Source organism: Helianthus annuus, chromosome 12, assembly GCF_002127325.2.
Source record: "Helianthus annuus cultivar XRQ/B chromosome 12, HanXRQr2.0-SUNRISE, whole genome shotgun sequence".
Classification (NCBI taxonomy): Eukaryota; Viridiplantae; Streptophyta; class Magnoliopsida; order Asterales; family Asteraceae; genus Helianthus; species Helianthus annuus.
Window position 1 is genome coordinate 1,224,419 of NC_035444.2, and position 13,892 is coordinate 1,238,310.

A 13,892-nucleotide genomic window follows, 5' to 3' on the forward strand; every position below is an offset into this window, starting at 1 on the left:
TTTTTCACAAAATAACGTGCCCTTGGAAATATCGGGTCCTGTGCGTTAGTCCTCCCCGCCCACCCCCAGAGCCACCATGGTATGTATGTATGTATGTATGTATGTATGTATGTATGTATGTATGTATGTATGTATGTATGTATGTATGTATAAACAGAGAGTGCATGCATCATTTCGTTGTTAAGATAACCCAATATATTATATGTGTTCTTGTTTTTGTTTTTTTTTCATATGTAGTTGGTGTGTGTATGCCAATGAGGTAGTGTGGAGTGGTTGAAGAAAAATTTGGTATTCTCTCTGACTCAGGTTCGACTTTCATTCTCATTATTTTCTGCAGCATCCAAGTGAAGTGCGAATACGGGTGGTGCCAGTTCGTCTTGGATGGGAGGCAAGGTTTTACCGATTATTTTATTGTCGTGCCTTTAAGTGGGTGGAGGTCAGGTATTCGCGCATCTATGAGAGCCAAGGGACTGGCGGCAGTCGAGCAGTCGACCTTGGCCACAACGCCCGGACACATCGTTCCTTGCCGTTAAAAAAAAGGCGTTTGTTTTCTAATGTCAACTTTCAGTTATTTTTATTCAAGAGGTCTCCTTAACTCAACACGGCACACGCTTTCATTAGGTGTTTTTGTATATAATTATTATTATTATTAAGTGTGTCTATATTGATTTGAACAGCTGCCTCATACGGCTGCTGGTAAGTCCCTAATTCAAACATACCTTTTACCGTCAATTTTTTAATAACCGTATTGTTTTACCATGTTGGTCTTATAAAATCTGAATATGTGTCTATATTGATGTAAACCGCATCATCTTCAAAGATTCATTTAATTTGCATTAAAAAAAAGAAACTACATTTAATATAGAAGTGCAAAAAATGCATTTAGATATATCACTACTCACTCCAACAAGATACTAGTGCTTAAACTCATTTACATGTGCACAGTTTACCAGAACTGATCGACACAATGTGATCCCGATGACCACCTGAAAAATAAAATTACAGATATTATTGTAAAGAAACTAAAATCAATCAAAAGACATGTTATTATGTTAACATCACCTGGAGGTGATAACTGGTATGGTAACATGGTTTGATTAGATAACAAGTCACTTTAATACAAACGAAACTAACAAGGTTAGGGCAAAGCAAATTAACAATGTTGCCAGTTTTAACTATTAAATAACTGGAATGTTAATTATAATTTAAAAACCATAATAAAATTGGTATACAAGGTTGTGTGCTTTAAGAATAAACTTCTTTAGATGATTTTCAACTCGTTTGATTCTTTTTTCAACTAAATTCATTTATTGGACCCGTTTGAGATGAAACACAACCTGAATCAGCCCATAAACATCAATGTAATGTGTAGAGAAATTGATAGGTACTTACACTGCCGTTGTACAACATAACACTGGTACAAATTGATAAGATAATGCGTCAATCCGTTGACATATTCTGCAAAAAAACCAGCAGTATTTTCAACAATTGAGCAAACTATACATGCAGACTATTATTTGTAGGGTTGTAAACGAACCGAACGTTCAACGAACAGTTCGTCAACCATTCAGGGGAAGTCCGTTTATATTCGTGAACGTTCAGTAATGTGTTCAACCCAGTGGTAACTTTGACCCATTTGCTTACAGAGTTACATATGGACGCATTTGGGTTATATTATATCTCTAATGAGTTACAAACAGGTCATGTAGGTCGAAAATCACCCAAAGTATATTTTTAAAGCATGCAACCTTTTGAACTGCTTTGTTAAACTTAGGGTGTACCTATTTGCACACCCATTTGCCTATTGGCACACCAAAAAGGTGTTTTTTGTCTTATATGCACACTCTGCAGTGTCGAGCTGTGGCCAAAGCGCGACGTTTTGGTCCGGTAAACCAGACAAAGACTGGCGGGTGTCTGACGGGTCTGTTGACCGGACCAAAACGCCGAGCTTTGGCCGCGTTTCGGTCCTGTCAACCAGACAAAAGACTGACACCCGGTCTGGTTGACAGGACCAAAACGCGGCCAAAGCTCGGCGTTTTGGTCCGGTCAACAGACCCGTCAGACACCCGTCTGGTTGACCGGACCAAAACGCCGCGCTTTGGCCACAGCTCGACACTGCAGGGTATGCACATAGGACAAAAAAAAAACTGGGTTGGCTATCTACACACTTGGTGTGTAGATAGTTTGAGCCTAAACTTATTAGCTTTAATAAAATAGTTTTTCTAAGCATATTTAACAATTAATTATACAACTTTACCACTATCAGAGCAGTTTCAATCTGCACAAAATTTACCTGCTTTTGACTTTTTCACCCATTACCCAACCCACCTAATTTTTCACCTCTATAATTTTACCTTTTCTTTGAGGATCTTTTGGCTGTCGCTGAAATATTGGTTTGGATGGTTGATTCCAGCATCACAAGATGAAGCATGAAGAGCTTCAAATGTCAAAGTGCAAGCCAACTGCACATATATTATAAAATATAATGCTTCAGAACATGAAGAAGAGAATGACATGTACATTTAAATTAACGAGTTATGACCTGATAATGTCTATTTCTTGCTTTTTCGATAACGTCTTCCAATGCACGGCTGCTTACTCCCATTTTCCCAAGAGCAGCCCTTAGATTTTCTTCACTGTAAACATAAAAACAAGGATAAAATGGTAAATTAGTCACTAATGTTTACAACAATGTAATAATTAGGAGTGTGCAAATAGTGGTTCAGTTTGGTTATTACCTTTAACCATATCCGTAACCACTAGCTTTGATTATGGAATTTCCTTAACCATAACCATAACCGAACTTCAGTTTGGTTAATCGGTTATGGTTCAGTTTCGGTTAATTTCGGTTAATTAACCTATTTAAGTTTGAACTAAAATTTAAACTAAATGAACATATTAGACAATTTTTGTCTCAATTACAATCGTTTTTTATAAACTAAAAAAATTGAATTGATAGTACTTGCAACCTAAAATTAAGAAACTTTATTGCTCCAAGTTAGGTGACTACAAGATTTGATAAAAGAATTTACCTAAAATGACGATAAGGGCAACCATGATGGTCTCCGACTCCAGGAGTTGATAGGATAATCTTTTGACAAGAATAAGGTGTGTAATCCTGAATAAATATTTAAAACATGTTAAAATGTGTTTAAAAAGCAAAAAAAAAAAAAAAAAGCATAGCTAGAGATGCAAACGAACCGAACAAACACGAACGTTTGTTAAGAAATTAACGAGTTCCGTTTGATCATGAACACTTACCAAAAGAGATTTTATGTTTGTGTTCGTTCATTAAGGAATTGTGTGTGTGCATGTTTGCTTGTGTTCCTTTGTTAATATTAGGTAATGAACATGTACGAACACAAATGAGCACAAACAAATGTTCATGAACACAAACAAGCATTCATGAACAGAAGCTAGCACAAGCTAATATCATAGTTATCAAAGGCGTTAGGCGCACTCAAGGCACACAGGCTTCGCCTGGGGCCTAAAAATATCATATATATTAAAAAAATAATACCCAATTCTTTAAACAAAATAAACAAAAACTATTATATATTTTTTAGTATCATCTAATTAGTACCAAAAGTTCTAAAATATTGGTGTATTAATATAGAAAAGTAGTACTAAATGACATTTTTTGTTTTATAAAATTACATACTATGTATTAATATAAATTTAATGGCATATAATAAATTCGTGTTCATGTAATTAGATAAAACATAAGTTAGAGGATTTGATTTTTTTAACAGTTCTTGCTCTAAGTTGCTAGAATAGTGTATTTTGAGGCCTTATAAAGAGGAGAATATAAATAAAGAATTTACCATTAAATAGAAAAGACCTTAATTAGTATTAACTACGCATTAAAAAGTATCATTAAATAAAACAGACCTGTAAAGAGAAGAATACGAATATTTATCATTAAATAAAAAAACCCTAATTAACATTAACTGCCCTGTAGCGCTTTAATTACCTTGGTACCAGAAGCGCATTAAATGCGCTTCGCCCCAAAAACTCACCTAGGCGCAAAAAGCGCTCGATTTTAATAACTATGGCTAATATAAACAAACACTCTATAAAATATACAATATACTAATATTTATTGAATAATTATTTAGTGAGAATTTTGAAGTATTTAAATATAATATAAAATTAAAAATCATAATGACCTGTCAAACATAAACTACCGAACACGTTACCGAACATAAAAAAGCGAACACGACGTCTGTTCATGTTTGTTCATTTAATTAAACGAACATAATTTCTTGTTCGTAACTTCGTGTTCATTCATTTATTAAACAAACTTCATGCCGAACAGTTCACGAATGTTCGCTGAGCGTTCGGTTCATTTGCAGCCCTAAGCATACCAGCTTATAAATTTGTACTTTTTTAATTTACGGCATGAGAATTTAGAGTTGATACTTACAGTTCTCTTTCCTTCTTTACCGTAATTGTGGCGTATGCTGTATGCATATTCTTTGTCAAATCTCTCAGCACCAACCTAAAATTATTAATTAACACCCACTTAGCAGTTAGCACTCAACAAAAAAAAATCATGAAACTGCAAAGAGTAATTAATATTTCTATGGTTTACACACAAACAAACAGTGAGATTAAACGCTCCAAATTAACTGTCAACTTATTTAAACAATCAATGTTTACCTTCTGAGAGAACTCTGTTTTCCAAAATGCAAGTGCATCATCTAACTTCAACCCAACACCCTGATATTCAAAAGTAATAATTATGATCAAGTTCAACGTAAAAAGTAGCTTAAACAACTATATTATATATAATAATAGTATAATACCTTAATTTCAAAGGTCATTGCCAACCTTTGAAATCACCGTTCCATCAAGTTTTGAGAATTAACAAAACTCACCCCTCAATTCTCTAAATTGACAAAAATAACTTTCTAATTTGACAAAAATGACCCCCTACTTTCTAGCTTGAATAAAAAACCCCCATATTTTCTAACTTTTCTTAACCCTTAAACCTTTGACATAAATTCAAGTTCGTTTACGCTGTAACGTAATTTTTGTTTGAAAATGAATCGGGTCAATTATAAAACGTTTTCTTTTTAGGTACATTTTGACCTATATTTTGTTTGGAAACAAATCGGGTCAAAAGTAATACGTCTCGATTCGACGGTATAAATTTGAGTAGAGGTGAGCATTTTCTATTACCCAACTCGACCCAATACCCGAATACACCTAAAAACACTACCTGAAAAAAATACCCAAAACAAATAATAAATCAACCGGCTGGGTATTATAGAAATCGAATAGTTAGTAATCTGTAATGCAGACTCGGAATGAACACAACTTGACCCAGTAGAGAATAACATGCAACAAAACCTAACCCGTTTATTCATTTATTAGAATCTTTTGACGCGTTTGTTAACCATAAATTAACTAGTTAAACTGCAAAAGTATGATCAGAATACTTTTAGTAAAAAATAGTATTTATTCTTGTAATAACCTCCTAAAATTGAAGTGGTATCACCTAGTAAATAAATAAAATACTCAAGTGGGTCAAAATAAAGTTTTGTAGTCTATACATAATCATGTCGCGTACGGCGCCGCCGCAATGCACGGCAGGAAAAAAAAAACTAGTTGTAGTTAAAATGATCTTGATTAGAGGTAGCAATTTTAACATACTTATGAAACCAATTCAAGTTACGTTTCATTTTTATTAATGTGTCGAACGTGCAAAATCGAGAAAATAAAGAATGAAAAATACAAGACTAATCTAATAGAAAGTGGCCTACATACAAAATACTGGATTATCATTAAACAAATATAATTTTGTGATCATCTGTGACATGCTGATTAGTTATTTAAAAAGTTGACATTATAAATAAAAAGTGTTTCTACTTAATTAGAGACAATTCGACCTGTAGCAACTAATTAAAACTTTCGCCCTTCGATCAGTTACCCAACCCACACATTTTGCCACCTCTACCCTGATATCTAGTATATAATGAAATGCCACTTAGCAACACCTTAAAGTACAACAATGACCAAAGTATACAACACAATTTTATCCAGATGGAAGTTTAAAATGCAGTACCTTGAGAAACAAGCCAAGCTGCATCCTTCCTCCATGCTTCAAATGATGATCGTCTCTTAACTGATCAGATAAGGTGAAAATACATACAAAATATAAGCAAAATCTTGATGAGTAAGCATGAAACATGAGACATCTGTTGTATAGTATCACTTACTGTATTGAAGAGGTGCTGCATACACAAAGGAAATGAAGTTCTTGCTACTTGATCAATGTCCTTTAAAGATATTTCACCAACTTCTTTGTCCTATCAAGATAACAACAATAAAGCCACAAATTAAACAAAAACATTCACAACTTAAAAGTAAGATAGAATAAAATATGCGACATACCTGGCTATAATCAGGACCCAGATAACTAGTAGCTAGTGCTTCAACTATCTGGTTCGTAACAAATTAAGTAATTCGCTTTTTATTTCATGCAAAACAAAAATTAATTAAAGTAAAATTGTAACTTACGGGTGTTAGACGGTCCTTTTCTTGTTCTCTAATCATGGACGTCCACTTTCTAAAAAGTAAAAAATGTGTACTCACTTAACTTCATTGGTCAACTCGGGTTATGTTTAAACTCTATTGAGTCAAACAAGTAAAATAGCTTATAAGTTAACAGGTGAAGCCGTGAAACAGGTTGAATGTCAACCTAAAGTGTATTTTGATGCATAAACCTTCTAAATCATTTGATTCAAACAAATATATTATTAAAAATAACAAAATAAATTGTGTAAGATCATTTGACTATTAACACCATAACTATTTCTATAAAGAGTAAAGTACACAAATGGTCCTTGTGGTTTACTAAAATTTTGGATTTGGTCCCTAGCTTTCTAAAAGTACACAGATGATCCCTGTGGTTTGCACTTTGTAACGCATTTGGTCTCCAGCTTTTTCCAAAAGTACATGGATGGTCCTTTGGCTTGCACTTTGTAACGCATCTAGTCCCTGTCTTGGACATGCTAAGAGCTTTAGGGGCCGTTTGGCAACATCTGAATGGTTAAGTGCTAAACCAGTAAGAGATCTGAACCATTAAGTGCTGAACTAGTAAGAGGTCTGAACCATTAAGAGCCGTATAATACTTAACCGTTTAGAGGCAAATGTCTGACCAATTCAAATTAGAGGTCTTAACCATTCAGACTCTGTATAAATCTTAACCATTCAGAGGCAAATGTCTGAACTATTCAGACATCTCGTGAAACAAACAGTCTGAACCATTAAGTGTTGAATCAGTAAGAGGTCTGAACCATTAAGAGCCTCATTAAGAGGTAAACAAACAGCCCATTAGATTTGTTAGCTGGGGACTAAATGTGTTACACAATGCATACCACATTGACCATCCGTGTACATTTCAAAAGCTATGGACCAAATCTAAAATTTTAGTAAACCACAGAGACCATCCATGTACTTTACTCTTCTAAGCAACTTGAACAGTTGAACTATATGGAGAAAAGTGTTTCAGGCCAACCCAACGAGTCTCGTTTCAATCCAACCCAACACACCCACTTTGCCACCTATAACAATAAGCATACAGTTTGAATTATTTAAAGCATCCAATACGAGTTCTAGAATAACCTGTTTGTGAGGACAAGAGCTTTTGAAAGATGGCTACGGAAGTGTGGAACAACAAATGAGACAACCTAATTGAATAACAATAAAAACATCACTTATACATCTTTTGTATTACAATAATATAACAACAAAACCAGCTAGTAATACTTCACTTACCTGATTCAGAGCAACATATGCATATCCTTTCTGGATGAACACTTTACGGGTTGCCACAAGTTCTGGAACTTCTTCAAATGAAACCTACATCAATAAAAATGAAACTTAAAAAATAAATTTTCCAATTTGAATAATTAAACAAATTGAGCAAAAGGTTCAACCAAACAATGTACCTTGTATAATCCATTAGCTGCAATAAAGCAACCACAAATAAAATAAATAAAGTTAGAACACTTGAACCAGATAACAAAAGCAACAAACATAGATTATTGATGATATTGTGTTTATGACATACGGGTGGGTAACGGCTGGTTAGCTGAGCGTGCAACTAAGTTCAGTTGTTCACGCAAATCCTGAAAAGAATCATAAAAAAGAAAATGTTTGCGTCATCATAATAAATTATCGGTAGCTAAAGTTTTGAGATTGGATAAGCATGAAACAAAATCTCAGAAAATAACAAACAAATAGGATAATTATTGTAAAAATCAGATGGATAACAAAATAATACCTCAAATTCTTTTTGGGAGACAACTTTGTACGGAATGCCAAGTTCGGTCATCAATGACAACTGGAATTCAAAGCTCCAAACATCAATAATTAGCAAAACTAAAAGAATTTGAACTTATAAGTATAAAAAAAACAAAAAAATAAAAACTTAATTAATCATACATGTACATCAGAATTCACACTCCGAAACCGGTAGCGAAAAAGAGTACTTTCCATTGAAAGAAACCATTTCCTCAATTCTTCTCTAAAATATCACAAGAATAAGAGATCACACAATCAGTTCAAATCTACATAATCTACATAAGACATCAAAGCAACAAATAAAAAATAAATAAATAAATAAATGGCAAAAAGTTCAAAAGCTTACGATCGACAATACACGAGACGCAAAACAAAATGAGATATGATATCTTTGTTGTTAACCTCTGATGCCTGTGGATGTCTCATATGAGCCTTCCATAGATCAATCACCTACTTGGTCCAAAAAAATAAACACCATATATTAAAGAGCAAAAAAAACGTAAAAATAAAATATATATATAAAATAAAAAAGCTATCACTAACCAATTTATCCATTTCATCAGGTTTCTTTCCTCTAGCTAGCCCGTCAGAAATCCCTCTAAGAACTGCATATAACAAATAATGACAATAAACCTCTACAATGTTAAAACTTAAAACCAAAAAACTAATAAATGTGTTGAAATTAAAACTTCCTCTTAGAAAGTTATTGTAGAATTTAATCTAATTCTCAGAACTTAAATACAGTTCCAGTAAAACATTAGTAATTTTCTACAAGAAGTTGTAATTTGCAAAACCTCTTAACCCTAAATTCAATAGTCTAAACCTATCGCTTGACGTTCAAGAATATTGGATGAACAATTGTGATTGAGTATGCACGTAAATGTGCATGTACTCACAAACAAGATCAGAGAGAACACAATCAATACACACAATATTATATATTCACACATTACAAATGAGATCAGTCTGGAGTATTTATACCCACAAAATTGACGGTTAAATAACCGTTAATATAACTACATAATTAACATAACCGAATTACTTGATCATCACGTTCCGATTCTTCACAGTTTGACTTCTTATGAACACAGGTTTGACTTTTATATTTGCCTTCTAGTTTCACTAAATTTCTTGATTATAGTTCTTCCAACAAGAACAAGAAGATGCTTCCCGTTTCAACCTAAAAATAACCTATAACTATCAAATGTAAAGCAGGCTGTAAACGAACCGAACCGAACGGAGTCTTGTTCATGTTCGTTCGTTTAGCATTGAACTTGTTCACAAACACATATCGAACGAAATTCTTGTTCGTGTTCGTTCATTAAGGAATTGAACTTGTTCACAAACACAAACATATACCATTAAAGAAAACATTCTTAATCCCTAACATTTGACATAATCACCTTGTTAAGCACTTGATACAATGACTGTTCATGAACTAAAAAAACAAACGACCATGAACAAACAAATTACCGAACGCCACGAACACAATAATACAAACGCGACTTTTCTCCGTGTTCGTTCATTCAGTTAATCAAACAAACGCCGCCGAACGGTTCACAAACAGTTAGATGAACAATCAGTTCGTTTACAACACTAAATGTAAAAGAAATCTCGAATCTAGCTACAGAATTTTTACTAAAACCTAAATTCAAAACCCTAACCCTAGGAATAAGAACACAGTTAATTTGTCCAATTGCAAAAGCCAGATCTAACTCTAAAACACAACCTATAACCATCAAATACCAAAACCTACATATCATTAACAGTCTGTAGCAATAGCAATCAACGAAGTACGAACATAATTTATAAATGAAAAAATGAAAACAGAAAAACGAATACCTAGAAGCCGATCAACGGCGAATCGTTCGAAATCCTCGAGCCGGACTTCGAGAGTGGGAGCCGAACGGTAAAGAGTTAGGGTTGAAACACCATTAGATGACGTCAGTGCTGACGAAGCTTTCTTCTGTGATCTCATAACTTCCATTGTGACTGGTGATCGGCGATTGGTTACTGTGAATATTGTGAAGAAGATGAAGAAGAAGAATAGAGGATTTTGGGGGTAAAGAAAGATAGATACATAAATGGCGGGAAAATTCCCACCAAATTTGGGGATATTGGTTTGGGCTCGACTTTATGAATTGTAGGGCTAGTGAGCTACTACTTCCATGAGCAAAGTCCAAAGGTGACTTAGGGGGTGTTTGGCCTAGTTTTTATCTAAGCTTATAGTTTTTTAGCTTATTTTTACAAAATAAACACTAATGGGTGTTTGGTTTAGCTTTTAAGCTTCTGCTTATTACTTTATATAAGCTAATTCCAATAAGCTTATGGGAACATGGTTTTTTAGCTTATTTGAAGAAGATGGTTTTTTACTCATTACACACAATCATATTATACCCCTTCCCATAATACAAGATAACTTAACAAACAACTAAAGATTAATTATTAATTATCAACTTGTAGAATATAAGCTAATCCAAACACTTAAAAATACCTTATCAAATGAAATAAAATAAGCATAAGCTACTTTAAAATATAAGCATAAGCCAAAAAAATAAAAGCTAGGCCAAACACCCCCTTAAATAGATATCAAGAAAAGTAGGGGTGAGTAGAAAAGTAAAATAAGTGAATCGAAATAACCAACAAAATCGAATCGAAACAGAAATTGACGGTTTGATTTTTGGATTTTTAATAACCGAAAATTTCGGTTCGGTTTTCGGATAACCATTTTTAATAACCGAAAAAAACTGAACCGAACTGATAAGTTACAATACATATATTTTTATGTTTAAGTTGTTTAAATGTTTAACCCAATGCTATTAGATATTATTAATTTTATTCTTTAAAGTTAAGCCGTTATAATAAAAACACTATGTGTTTATTTATAATTTAAATGATTTATTTATTTATTACCTATTAGAAATAACAAATATTAATATAAAAATTAAATGATCTTCAAATTATTATAAAAAAAATGTCTTAATAAAAGTTTTGGAGAAACATAAAAATATATTAGAAATTTATATTTTTGTGAGCAATATTAATTAAAGAGGTTAACTAATATATCTTAAATGTAACACCCCGTGTTTTCGATTGTCAAGTCAAAGTCAAGACGACTTCTTTGACTGTAAATAGTCTAATTTATGTTTATTTGTATTATGTGTAGTAAGTGTTGTAATCAAGGAAGAATCGAAGTAATCGAATGATTTAACGCAAACCGATTTACGACTGTGAATAATAGGAAGTAACAATGCGATAAAGTTAACTAATCAGTAATCAAACCGATCTAACTATCAACAAATCTCGAGTTACGCGAACTTTGGTTGTTGCTTACGTGTGTGTATGCCTTACGTGTTACCTGTGCGTGCTTACTTTATGTTTTGTGTGGTGATCAGTCAAATCAATCGAAACTCGAACTCAACTCGAATGCAATCAAATCGAACTATGACGAATAATAACGGAAGGATAGGGTGAATGATAGATGATTGTATGTTAGATATAGTGGTTGGGACTGAAAGTAATTTGAATAGGAAACCCTATCGTATTCGTATCATCTTCAATCGAAACCGAAATATCAAAAATCGTCGCGCCAAACGCTCGAACCCGGCCGTGGATCGATCGGGCTGTCAGCCGATCGGACGGACTGTCCGATCGAGCAGGCTGTCCGATCAGGATGCCAGCCGATCCGCCAACCCTTTCCTCTTTTGGAAGCCTATAAATAGGCTGTCATTGTCATTCCTTACCACTTTTGGAAAGCTCTGACCGACCAGCTCGTGCTCCCCTCCTTTTCTCAGATTTCTTCCAATTCCGGTAAGTTTTTATCCTAAATCATGTACTTTCTTAATCAAAACATGCTCCTACATCTTTCTATCTTTCAAATCTTGATTTCTAACCGTGAAATCATCAAGATCTAAGCATTATAGGATGATGTCATCAAGGTGTTCTTCAAGAACATCATGTTTTGACTTCAATCCACCATAAATAGCTTGGATCTAACCGATTTCCACATAAACAAGCTAAGATTTATCAAAGATCTAAACATCTACATGATGTGAAGGATTGAAAGATGGAATTCTAACTTTCTTTCAACTCTTTTACACTCAATGCCTTCAAACCGGTAGAAACGGAGCTTGAGTCAACTCACCAACCATTCTAGTGGATGAGTGATTCAAGATTCGAATTCTATCTACGAGGTTCACCGACTCCGGGATAAACAACAAACTACCGTTCCAAACCGTTCACCGGCCGGACTTGGGTGATTCCTGTCCGACCAGGGGAAACAAGTGGGAATGGAAGTTCCATGGTTTAGCTCGTTGCCAAAATACCTCGATATAACGTCAATAACCAGAACAGCCAAGTGTTAGACGAACAGGCCGACCAGGTCAGGATGCTGACCGAACGGTTAGGTTGTTCGAACGAACAACCCAACCGATCGAACAGGTCAGCCGATCGGCTAGCATGAGGTCCCACAATTTGACAAACTCATGAGGTATGGTATTGAACGAAGTAATGCCCGATTGAACGACCGATTGGTAAACATTACTGTTCGGATCATGAGATACTATGCTTTAACACTTAATCAATTTTCAACTCGCTCGATGTATTGGGTGCCACCCGATCGAACATGCTATCAGAACGAACAGGCTGTTCGATCAAATATGCCACTCGATCCGGCGACATCCTGATGAGAACTAACTACTGAGATGTCTAACCGATCGGTTAAGCCGACCGATCGAACAGACCGTTCGATCGATCGACCTGAAAGGTAAGAACACTTCAGAGTTCTCAAATACTACAACAAAAACTTCGAAAGTTCAAATCCTCGCACACAAACACATCTTACTCAAAGGAAGAAACAATCCACTCGAACAGTCCAGCCGATCGAGCCTACCGGCCGATCGAACGGACTGTCCGAACGGATTGACAAGCCGAACGAATAACCTACTCGATCGAACCTACTGTTCGATCGACTGGACTGTTCGACCCACTTAACACTGTTTTCCATCCTACGTGTATTCATCGTTATGCTATCAAACTGTTCAGGCTAACCCTACTCTCAAGCGCTCCCTTCAATCCATTAACCAATCGCTGTGAGTATACTCGATCCCTTTTTGCTTTAGCACTTTTGGGTGTTACATACGTTACTTATCAAATCACAATCGAACACACTACTCAATTATTTGAACGCTAACCGAATTGCATGTATTACGTGACTAAATGAATGCTTGTTGATTGTGTTTACACGTGGAATGCTGTCTACCTGCCTTAACGACGTAGTACTATAGTTTGGACTCAGCACCCGTTTACACGGAGGTTGTTAAGGACAATTACTTGCATGGATTACGGTGGTAATCATGTATTGTGAACCGTCCCGGACGGTCAACCCGCAGTCATTGGTATCGATAGACCCATGTCGATAATTAACATGCTTCGTTTTCCTCTGTGTGCGTGCTGGTTATGCGTAAACTATTCGAACTCTATATGCTATTATCAAACTTGTATGCTCACCTTTACATTATATGTATTGACTTTATTTTAACGTATGTGACATGTGCTTAAGTTGCTAGGATGCTTAGGTG

General features: G+C 34.7%; 1 protein-coding gene across 1 annotated transcript; it reads right to left on the bottom strand.

Annotated features, from left to right (window-relative positions):
• Positions 1-772: 772 nt before the first annotated feature.
• On the bottom strand, positions 773-10,455 carry LOC110893725 (probable DNA primase large subunit). Its single transcript, XM_022140838.2, has 20 exons — positions 10,156-10,455; positions 8,857-8,918; positions 8,660-8,763; positions 8,455-8,536; positions 8,294-8,353; positions 8,081-8,138; positions 7,959-7,975; positions 7,786-7,869; positions 7,633-7,697; positions 6,526-6,574; positions 6,400-6,447; positions 6,225-6,314; positions 6,071-6,130; positions 4,663-4,722; positions 4,427-4,501; positions 3,033-3,118; positions 2,543-2,636; positions 2,355-2,462; positions 1,393-1,458; positions 773-986 (listed from the first exon to the last, which is right to left on the bottom strand). Exons 1-19 carry the CDS (start codon positions 10,298-10,300, stop codon positions 1,441-1,443), a joined length of 1,365 nt encoding a protein of 454 aa, XP_021996530.1. The 5' UTR covers positions 10,301-10,455; the 3' UTR covers positions 773-986; positions 1,393-1,440.
• Positions 10,456-13,892: the final 3,437 nt, after the last annotated feature.